This window comes from Sitophilus oryzae, unplaced genomic scaffold, assembly GCF_002938485.1.
Source record: "Sitophilus oryzae breed Bouriz unplaced genomic scaffold, Soryzae_2.0 scaffold_808_pilon_pilon, whole genome shotgun sequence".
In the NCBI taxonomy this organism is placed as follows: domain Eukaryota; kingdom Metazoa; phylum Arthropoda; class Insecta; order Coleoptera; family Curculionidae; genus Sitophilus; species Sitophilus oryzae.
The window spans coordinates 3,910,524-3,922,556 of NW_022147426.1; the positions used below are offsets into that span (position 1 = coordinate 3,910,524).

General features: G+C 34.4%; 1 protein-coding gene across 3 annotated transcripts in view; it reads right to left on the reverse strand.

The window, feature by feature from the left end:
* Positions 1–2,011: 2,011 nt before the first annotated feature.
* The window catches only part of LOC115888897 (neurexin-4), a 61,043-nt gene continuing 51,021 nt past the window's right edge, over positions 2,012–12,033 (reverse strand). For all 3 annotated transcript variants that reach the window (XM_030908773.1, XM_030908774.1, XM_030908776.1), the window contains 6 exons: positions 11,132–11,270; positions 9,329–9,527; positions 8,840–9,132; positions 7,067–7,317; positions 5,156–5,293; positions 2,012–2,979 (listed from right to left, as the gene is read on the reverse strand). In XM_030908773.1, the coding sequence (XP_030764633.1) occupies positions 2,789–2,979; positions 5,156–5,293; positions 7,067–7,317; positions 8,840–9,132; positions 9,329–9,527; positions 11,132–11,270 (1,211 nt within the window). In that variant the 3' untranslated portion in view covers positions 2,012–2,788. The remainder of the gene's footprint in view (positions 2,980–5,155; positions 5,294–7,066; positions 7,318–8,839; positions 9,133–9,328; positions 9,528–11,131; positions 11,271–12,033) is intronic.

A 12,033-nucleotide genomic window follows, 5' to 3' on the forward strand; every position in this document is an offset into this window, starting at 1 on the left:
TACGTCAAAAGCAACTTTTTTCCAAAGCCTACCATGACTTCACTGAATCATCGTTTCTTGTTCACTATTATTAATATCTTAATTATTAGATATTAATACATTTGATATTATGATATTCTGGTATATCGTCGATTTTAAAATAAACTAACTGTTTCTATCTTATTTTTAGATTAGAACGGGCATAATCAAGAGGGCTACTGATACCGTGTTGTAAAAATAAGGTTATTAAGGGCTTATTTTTTGGTATTTATTATAATTTTGCTAATATCTTCGGTTTGAAAGAAGATATCAAGATGCGGTTTTCGCTGACTTTTTAAGCTTTTACTACTCTTTACTATCAGCTAAAATTACATATGCTGTTGCATTTAATTTTTTGAAAAAACGCGCAATGTTTGTTAAATAGTAAGACAACGCCCCCTAGCGTCTAGGTTCAAAAGTTTATTATTATTGTTTATATGGTACAATATAGAGTAAGAAACGCTCTTTTAAACGAGCCCTCGCTTGTTGGATTCCGATCATCCAGTCCAGAGTTATTAATATTCAAATAAAAACAGATCTAACCTTCCCCCACCACTTTATTTTGGTAGATAGGGGAAAATGGGTCTAACAAAAAATATTCAAAATTTACTGAAGATTATGAAGCTGTTACTTATCTAGGCAAAATTGTGTAAAAACTCCATTTTCTTATTTTTTGGTGCAGTTGCGCCCCCTAGCAGTCGTTCTACAAACTTGAAAATAATTTCCAGCAATTTCCCATAGCCTCTTTAGTCATAAATATTTTTTTCCGCAGCCGCTACGGCTAATACTTTCCGAGATATAGCCGAGAGCTATTCTCAGTGGGACACCCTGTACAAAACCTTATACAGAAAATTATATAAAATATAAAAAAAATAAAATAATATACAAATTAAAAAAAATGGACGGAAAAATAAACTCAATACTTGTACTGTATAGGCCTTTAAAAAAGCGATTTTCCTTAAATTAAATTAAAAATTAAGATATGTAGTAACACAATTTTTCTTTAAGACAGTTAATTTCAGTTCGTACTCTACTATTATATTATACAGAGTGTTTCAAAACTAAAGGAGAAGAACTTGAAGATTTTAGAGTGGAGATTCTCAAAGATTTTTTAGAATCGAATTTTATAAAATGTGTAATGTCTAAATTACAGAAAAAATGGTTCAAATTATATGTATATTAGGACAAACAACATAATAGTATGAAGGATTTTCTTATAACGTTTTAAAATTATTTTTGTCCCAATAAAATACCATTTTTTTAGCTTCTCATAACTTGTTCTAATATCATTCAAGGAATTGTTCCCTAAAACCTCGCAAACATATGTTTGAAACACCCTGTATCATGTAGTAAAACTTATTACTTATATATATTTAACGCAAAACAATTTCTGATGCACGTCATCACACAGCTGATAATCCGGTGTTTAACCATAGTAAATTTTTGTTATTTTTAATATAAAATTCAATTGAAATGATTAAAAAGTAGTCCCTCAATACAAAAAGAAATGCAACGAAGTTACAATTAAGGAATAAATAATAAATCAAATTCATTACAAATTTCACTGGTTTGAAATGACGCGTAGAAAATTGTGACGTCACCTATCAGCATTTGACGGAATAGTTGACAGAGGGCGCGAGCCTCTGAAGAAGAATATTATGGCGTGTCTAGTTCTCTGCTACCGTATTTACACCATATATCTTAAAATCACGATAGATTTTTCTATTTTTATTAAGATCGTTAAAAAATACGTTTTTATGTGGGATTATTCTTTATTACCCCAATATTAAATTTACTTTTATATTTTTTACTACTAGAAATTAAAACTTAAATTTTTATAATTAACAGGTTAATGCCATTTTTATTGAAGCACTAAACACTACCAAAGTTGTTCGGATGTTCGAGGCATTCGAGGGTTCGAGGTTAGATTTGTATTTTGTGGATTTTGCGTTTGGCGTTAAATACTTTGAGTTTTCAGTTTTGTTTTATTGTACCCTCTTTATTATTTTTGTAATGAAGGGTGTTAAAGTTTGTTTTGTGAAAGGAGCTAAATAACTCTGAAGGCTCTCCAGAAAAAGTTTTTATAACTGTTCCTTTGGATGAAAGCCGTCGAAAAGACTGGTTGAAAGACAACAATATGTCAGCAAAAGTACGAAATTTTGCTGCGAAGATAATTTTAACGTAAGTTCCTTAAGTTTTATTATACAATTAATTTTATACCTACTTTAATACAGGTGTCATAAAATTGTCTGAGGATTAATTATTTGCAATAAAAAAACTATGGTTAAACTCCGGATTGACAGACAAAAACACATAATTTTAGTTTTTAGAAAATTTCAAAAATAATTTTAATTTGACTTTTATTTCTTCAAAGTTGACAACTTTTCTATCATTGGTCTAATGTTCCCACAATGATTTTGTGTCTTCAGATTATGTAGTTTCAATAATCGCATACTTACAAATTTTAGTTAGCATCTGGCAACATTGCCCACACCTGGCATGAGTGGAAAGCTATGACGTATATCGGAAATTGATTTGCATTGATTATAAATTATAACTAAATCTCAATCATAAAAAAATAATGTCTTAAAATTCGAATAATTACAGAGACGTTGATAATGGTTAGAAATTATTTAAAACATCCTAAAGCCTGTTATTTACGCTAATATCATACTAAAAGAATATAACAGCCTGAAAACTGAAACAAATTTCATGTTGGTTAAATAAAAATAAAGGCAGTGTATAACAAACACCTTTTTCAGTTTTTGTCTTAAATGAACCATTCTTTCTTCTTTTGGACATGATGGCCGGTTGTACCGTGTACCACTGCATCGTCTGAATCTAAAGCCGCATCCGCACCAGCATCTTCTTGCGTCAGATACTCGCCTTTATGCCGATGAAGATACCTTCCGATGATAATACATAATATTACCAAAGCCAGGAAGAGTACTGCTAGGACACCTTAAAAAAATATATCGAAATTAAAACATTTATATGGAGGAAGTTTTCTAAAAAAAATTGTTTCCAAAACCTGTTTTAGCCTATAGATCTGATAATCTACGTGGATAAGTAAATTCGATTCATTCTTGTTGAAATCATATCAGAGACATTCAATTATCTAACTGTCTCTGTTTTTGACACTGATGTCTATATGTCGTTTAAAAAAAATTAAATAATGTTTTTAAATGACATGATATAGGAACAGGGTATAACGTGAACATGTACAATAATAATATAGTAAAGGTTGATTCTCACTATACCTTCCATATCAGCTCCCTTCCGTTTCCCTTCCGTTTACATAAAATATTACATCATGTAAATGAATAGGACAATGCACACTATCCGTTCCGTTTCCCTTCCGTTCCATATCCTTTCCTTTCATACATTTTTTGGCGGACAGACTGAAGCGTATCGGAAACAGCGTTGTCAAATTCTTTTTTTTTCCATAACAAGGGGCCGTCCTCTGCCGGAAACACTGCGACCTGTGAGGGCTATTGTGTTTGTCCCCCTTCTATATCTGCACCCATTCTCTTATCCCTGTGCCCTGCACTAGCTTATGCAGGTCCTTGATAGGATGGGAGCATAGTTCCTCCGGTTCTAGCCTAGCAGTTCACCCAGGCATTCCCAGACGAGTCTCGACGATACTTTTGGGTTCATAAGCGCCCCAAGTGCCGCCTGACTGTCTGAGCATATATTGATGAGCTTCCCTGAATAAGCTCTTCTATTGTTTTCTCTTGCAAATTGTAGAATGGCGAAGATTTCTGTCTGGAATACGGTTGAGTGTTTACCCAAGGAAAAGGATAAGCTTGCCCTTGGTCTTTCCCCAAATACTCCAGCTCCTGTTCCTTCAGCGGTCTCTGACCCGTCTGTATACCAGGTTAGTCCATCCTGAAGGAATGTTATATCTGTCCACATTCCTCGATCCATTTTGTTCACCTCGAATGGTTTGTGGTAGTGATAAAGAGGGGTCATTTGGTCCGATCTCATTTGGAGTAGAGATCCTCCGATAGAATCTCCCATCTTTAAGTGTCCTGTTTCTGTCCTATTTCCCGGAGACAAGACACTTTGTTGTCGATAGAGTCCCATTCTTGCCTCCGCCTGGATCACTATGTGAAGAGGCGGAAGATCCAGAAGCGCCTCCATTGATGCAGTGGGCGTTGATTTCATTGCCCCTGTTATGCTCAGACAAGCAAGTCTTTGCACCTTACTAAGGCTGAAATTGTTGTTTGTAGCATTACTTTAGGCCACCATACCAAGGATGCATATGTTACTGAAGGCCTCACCACTCCAGTGTACAGCCAGTGCACCATCTGTGGTCTGAGGCCCCAGATTTTTCCATGAAGTCGTCTGACTACCGCTAGTGTAGTCACCGCCCTCCTTGTGACATTTTCCAAATGTCGGTTCCAGGTCAGTTTGGTATCCAGCATGATTCCTAGATACTTGACCTCCCCCGAGAGAGGAATCTCATCACCGCAGAGTCTTAGAGGTCCTAGTCCCTCCAAAATTCTTCGTTTGGTGAAGGGGATTATTACGGTCTTGGTAGGACTGATATTTAGTCCCTCCCGTGTCACCCATGATTCCACAATCTTCAGGGCCCTTTGCATTCGCTTCCTTACTGTTGTGTTAAACTTACCTCTGACTAACACGACCAAATCGTCTGCGTATCCCAGAGTGCTGAAACCAGCCCTGTTGAGACTATCAAGCAGTCCGTCCATAACGAGATTCCACAGCAGAGGGGAGAGAACTCCCCCCTGCGGGCATCCTCCCGCCACCCGGACTGCAACAGTCTCATTTGTTGTCAAGTTCTTACTTCGTACCAGCTCAGTTAACATTTTGCTGATATTTATTTATTCATTCACCTCTTAATTAAATCCATTACCTTTTTCAAAAGATATAAATTTTTAAAATAAAACTTTCGTAATGATATAAATTGTACAATAAAAAGTATGGAACTGATACGGAACGGAAGCTTACGTATAGCGTCAATACAATCAAAAATACGGAACGGATATGGAAAGGAAACGGAAGGTATAGTAATAATCAACCTTAATGAAGACAAAACAAAGTACAATTAATGAATGGAATGCCAGGTCTATACTATTTTTAGGCAAGTGAAGAGAAATTCTTAACGACTTACTTCCTAAGATAGCGGAGTCAGTCTGATTGTAAGCTTTCCTTAGTTTGTCCTCGTCGATACTAGGTGCCGGTCTTGTTTCGATTGTGTCGGGCGGATGAGTTATAGGCTCCACACCACAGAAGTCTTCGTTTAAAGGTTCTGAAATTAACGAATCGCCTATTATGTTCACAAAATTACAGTTCCTCGAGAAATATGATTACAATTAGCAAACGAGTTACGAAATATTCTACTGTATGAAAAAAGCGTTCAAGTGCAGGTCGGACTCTACACACATGGCCAAAATTATTGCATATATCGTTTAAAAATATACAGAAAGGAATTTAAAGAATCTTTTTTTTATACATAGCTTTGATAATCTGTAATAAACATTTTTTTGTAAAAATTGATATGGTAAACAATGTTTATCGTTCAGACCCAATATTATTACAAATTCTTGCACATTTCGATTTGTGGTCTCTTGAGTTTCAGAAGAAATTTGACCAATGCTTTGGCCTTAAAATGCCTAGAAACATTATTTCACAGTTTAATGGAGTCAGAATAGTAACACTGTCTCAACAGGGCTAGCGGCAAGTTGCAATAGCTGAAATTGCCAAACCAACGCGATGTTTCGCGAATATTAAAAAAAATCAGGGAGGGAAACGAGGTTACAGACCGGCCTGGAAGAGGTAGAATGAGAGTTACTACTACTGCGCAAGACCGTCAAATATCCCAATTGTACGACACAATCCCCTGCTTTCTAGTACTGCTATTAAAAATGAGTTAGCTCGCCTTGAAGGAATAAATGAAAGAGAAAGACCATAGCAAGAAGACTCCATGACAGAGGAGTACGTTTAAGGAGGCCTCTACGTGTTCCGAAGCTTAATTTACAGCACAAAATTACGCGACTACAATGGGCTGAGGAAATGAGAGCAAATGGACCTAATTGGAATTTCGTCATGTTTAGTGATGAAACAAGAATAGGCCTAGACTCGCGACGAACTTTGGTCTGGAGAGCATCTGGAAGACGAGCACGCTTGAATGCAGTTCAACCCCGTGTCCCGTTTCAAGGGGGAAGCATTATGGTATGGGCAGGTATAATGCACGGAGCTCGAACTACTCTTGTTTTTATTGATGACACAGTGACAGGTGCCTCATATCTTAGAGACGTTTTAGAGCCAGTGGGGATGAATTTGTTTGGTGTGTGGACGATAATGTTCCTCCCCATCGCACTTTAGCGGTTTACGAATTTTGTGAGGAAGAGGGTATAAGAAAACTGTGGTGGCCACCGATATCTCCATATATGAATGTGATCGAGCATGCTTGGGACATGCTAAAACGCCATATTGCCAAAAGGGATGATCCCCCCGTACCTTAAATGAATTGAAAATTGCTGGGCGTGAAACATGGGAAGCCATTCCTCAACATCTTCTGGACAACTTAATTGAGAGCATGCCACGTCGTCTCACAGCTTGCATTGAGGCTCGAGGAGGCAATACAGACTATTAGTTGTGAGAAATAATTAAAATTGTTTTCAATATTTTCTGTTTAAAATGAAATTTCTTTTTGTTGATTTTCACTCATTATGAAATAAAATTATAATAACAGCCTAGTTGCACTTAGATTTTTAATTTTATATTAGTTAGTCGTGTAGTAAGACAATATGTCCAAAAATATAACAAGAATCATATTAGGTCAAAAATAAAATAAAAATATCGTTATATGCAATAATTTTGGCCATGTGTGTATATACTCACGTTTTACAGACCAGTACTACCGTATGATCGAATAAAAACGGCGTCAGCGATGGCTATGAAATGAAGATCGCTGTCATTTTATATGTAAATTTATATAGGAAATGCCATCGATCGTCATTTCCAAGCCAACTGGACGCCGTTTTTATTCGATCATACGGTATAATATTTTTAAACTCACCTCCCAGTACTTTAACATTTCCTGGTCCCTTTTGTTGAAACAGAAGTTTCAACGGATAAATGTCGTCAAATTCGACTCTAGACACGCAACCAATGAATCCCTCGCTCATAGACTCATTTTTACCAATGTACATGTACTGAATGTTATTAAATTGGGCATCTGCCGATTCTTTGATGTTGAAATGGAATTCCTTTGGTTCATAGCTGTCCACTTTCATCACTAATGTCGATCCTCCATTCTTTCTCGACAAACTACAATGAAAAATATTTTAAAAATGTAAAAGTAGTAAAAGCTAGGTACAAATTAAATATTTTAAACATAGTACTAGATATTACCATGATAGTTTTAATTTGTACCACAAAAAATTGCACACTTTCATCTATTTAAGATTGGGACATTTGAACTACTACGTATACACGGTCGGCAACGTTTAGCTTTTGAGTCCCGATTTTGGTGTGTACTAATAGTACAGTCAATGTCTTCGATACAATAAGATACAGTGCCGCTTAGTACTGAACAAAGAGAGAAGAACAAGCTCGTGAAAAACGCGCCAGATTAAGTAGTTATGTAATAAACACTTCGAATTATTCTCTCTCCAACTCACCAGATCGCCATAGCAATTTACTCCTAGAAATACCTACCCAAGACTCTCTGTTGCCGATCCTGTATACATTGTACTATAATTTTCAATTAAATATAAAAACTTTTACCTACGATATTCGCAAAACAATTTCCGATGCACGTGATAAATCTTATATAGTATATATTAATATATTTATTATATCATTTTTTAAAGATTTTTACGTTTTATTCTTAATTTAATAATTAATATTTTAGTAGTTAATTATTTGTTTTATAGCTTATTTTACTTATTACAATATTATGAAGATTATTCTAAGCCTTATTACGGGTTAATTATTTATGTGTGTGAATGTATGTGAAAAAGCACCTTTATTGTCAAGTTCTCGTTCAAAATAGTTTATCAGGAAAGGTACAAGCCCTTTGCTTCGACTGTTTAAATGTTTCGGCATATTTTCAACACACAATTTCAAGAAATGCGATACAAAAACTCGAAGTTCTAGTTCTTAAAAGAACTGTTTGTGCTTAAAAGTACAATTTTTAAAAAAAGACTATGAAAATAGGCAAAAAACGAGAATTGCTCACAAAGATTCAACAACAACACGATATTATACAAAATATTGACTGACATGATAATTATTGTCACATAATACACGGGAACGTTGCTGAACACGGCGCAATGTGACCAACATAGCGATAATAAAATTCGGTTTAAACTAATTTTTGCAGCTTTAATATAAATTAAATATCTGTTACAATCATCTGCTCTATAAAGTAAAATAAAGAGCGGCTCAGTATCTTAAATAATACAACAAATTTAAACATTTTTGCCAAAATTTCATTTAGTCATTTAGTCAGGTTTATAGGCTTTAGTGTCAATTTCTATATGATTGATGACGTGCATTGGAAAATGTTTTGCGATTACCGTAGGTATAATTTCATGAAGCATTTAATTTGCTTCAAAAAAATAAATATTTGTAAATGTTTAGCATAGGGGACATTTGAACTACTCTTATGCAAAATTGAACCAACGTATTATTTTTAGTTTTAACATATTAAGTAATGATTTTTGTAACATATTAACATTAATAATATTCTATAAATTACAACCTGTATTATAATAAGTACATGGTGTTACAAGGTTACAGGACCTAAATATTACGTACAAAAATTAAATATACATAGAAAACTTACGTGAGATCGTGATACTGTCCCAAACCGAAATGCTTATCGGGATATATGACTTCTTGCCGTTCAAAACCAAAATCGAACACAACCCTCAAATGGCCCGAATTGGATACCATGATAGTCAAATATTCTTTACTGATCTTTGAGATAAAACCAAGCAGAAAACCTTTGGGATTTGTTGTGGTAAACCCGACACGGATGTGTTCCGCTATGGTGGAACGCCACGATCCGTCAAACGTGTATTTGACAGCTGAACTGGCCTTCATATTGACACCGATTTCATCAGCGCATATCGGTCCCTAAAAAGGTAATATTTTTTAAATAAAACAAACATTTTCAAGATTTTTGTTTCCTTTTTTTAAACAAAACATTGACTAAAAAAAGATGAAAGAGAAAGAGAGACTTATATACTATTTTTATATTCATATATGTATGTACATTCGAAATCTACTGTATGTAGATTAATTCTGATTAAGATTTAATTAAAAATTTTACCTTAAATGCGGTCCATCTGCAGTCACACATATAACTGTCATATCTTTCAAAACACGTCCCGTTGTTTAAGCAAGGATTGCTCTGGCATTTACCGACACAACCCTCGGAAATACCATACAGACCTCTTCTTGCGTAACTTCTCAAGTCTATATGCTGTCCATTGATTAAAAGAGCTCTAATACATCCGGTAAAGCCATCTCTAAAATTATACAAATGACATTATAGAGTTTTATAGAAATGAAACAATTTTTCTAGTATCTAAAAAAGGGTTGATGATGGCATCTGAAACGAAACGTCCGATTGAAAATCTAGTAACTTCAACTTGAAGATCAGGAAAAATAGCAATGAGACTCTCAATGGGAGTCGAAAAATTTGGGAGAAAAAAAAATCAAAATCGGTAAAATTAATATACAGTACGTCCCCGAATTGTGTTTACAAGAGAAAAACATTTTTTATTATAGACATTTTGAGAAAAATGCATTCTTTATAAAAATGTTTGCTTCTTCTAAAATAATTAATCCCGTTTATACTTTTCCAAATTTCCATACCGTTTTAGAGAAAACTAAAAAAAACATGAAAATATGGTTGAATTTTTTCCTAAAAATCAAAAGCGTTTCTATGGTAATATAACTTCGTTTTCATTCTTTGATTGTTATTTATAGAATTTTAATTAACGCCATCTTTAGTAGTTATTGACAGTTATTGGAAAATGTAATACTTTAACAGCAAAGGGCATAGCATAGATAAATGCAACAAGTTTAGATTGGAAAGCCCGTATAAATTTTGGATCGCGAAATTATTTTGGGTCGCGACCGTTATACGCGATCTGGCGCTGCTATAGCGGTCGCTAAGAACAACGGCAAACAAAAACAGAAATAATTTTCTCTTGTCAAAGTCAGAATCTTCAAAAATCATAATATACTTTCAAAATCTAAACCGCTCTCATTAAAGAAATCCCGAAAAGTGTTTATAGCGTCCATTTTCAAAGTAATTATTGCTATCTTGTGAGTTTAATTCAAGTTTTATTTACTCCAACCGGTGATAATTGTGAAAATGTGGCATTAATAACTTAAAAAGCTGTGCTGTGAACTGCAAAAACCATCTTGGATCGTGGCATAACGTCGGTTTCCAATGTTTCATAGGTATTTCATACATGCGTCCTTACATAAAATAAAGTTTCTTGTATGCAACACACTGTATTTTATTTATAAAATTAAACGAAAATAATAATAAATTTGAATAAACAATATTTGGCGATATAATCCCGGAAAAAGCCGAACCGCTCCGAAATTTTCAAAAGTTTTGGGTCGCGACCGTTGCAAGAATAGCGCCAAATAGTGTTTACATTGTCCTTATGGGCACTTTCCAATCTAAACTTGTTTCATTTATCTATGGGGTATGGCGTTAATCAAAATTAATAATAACCATCCATCAAAGAATGCCATCGAATTGATATTACCATAGAAACGCCTTATGATTTTTAGAACTTAGAAAAAATTCAACTATATCTTCATGTCAATTTTCTCTAAAATGATATGGAAATTTGGAAACATTTTAGAACAAGCAAAAATTTTTATGAAAAATGCTCTCAAAATGTCAATAGAAAAGTTGTTCCTCTTGTAAAGACAATCCGGGGACATACTGTATATAATAAGTAATCGGATTTATTTTTTAATTCCGAAAGGTGCCGTTGTAGGATATAATAAGACGCAACTTTTCTTTAATTTAATCATCTTCGTATCTCTTGTTTACGCATTATGGATTACGGGAGACCGGGTATACATAAATTAAATAATACTGCACCTGTAATCCGTGGATGCTCCGATGATCAAAGGAGAAGTAAGGTGGATAGCCCTCACTGGGCCTGGCGGCTCTCTAACCTCAACTTTTTGTGATCCGTCCACGACTATCATAGCTTCCTTTCTGTTCCTCTCCACGGATACTAGAATATTTCCATCATTTTAAATTAGTATAAAATATAATAAGAAACACAATATAGTTCCTTAGTTCTAGTTCCTCCAGAGGAATAGTTCCTTGAACTAGGTCTTTAGTTCACAATAGTTCCCGACTAACATTGACATCCCCCTTGCTTGCTAATGCGTTTCGTTGTCAGTCAGAACTATTCACAGTATGATCTGTATAATTTTTATAATGTACGGAGATATATCGAGACGTGTAATTGTGTATGTTAAAAACATATAGGTAAGTTTTATTGCAGATAAAAAAAAATAAAAAACTCAAATCAGAATTTAAAAAACTATATCACAAATCAATTGGAGCAAATATTACAAAAATTTTACGAAAAAATGCATTTTTCCTCATTTCAAGCTTTTTGTTTTTGTCTAAAAATTCAGAATATCTACTTTGTTTTAAAAGATATTTCTTAATTTTAGGGACCTAAAGTGAAACATTCCCATAAAATATTTAAAAAACAAACTAAAAATCAAAAACAGTATCCACGACAATTTTCTGTGGTTTCTGTTACGCCGCGCCGACTGTGGCAATAGACAATCCATCGTCGTCGCCTTGTATTATATCTCGAATCTGCCGACTGAATATATTCCCGTGAACTAGTCTTTTAATAGTTCCTCTATGTCCGGATCCAATAACATACGGCTGGCACTCCCCACACCTGCCTAGCATCAATCGCGCTGGCTGATCCATACGTAAACTATTTTATTTAGTTCCTCTAGTTCTTTTAGGTC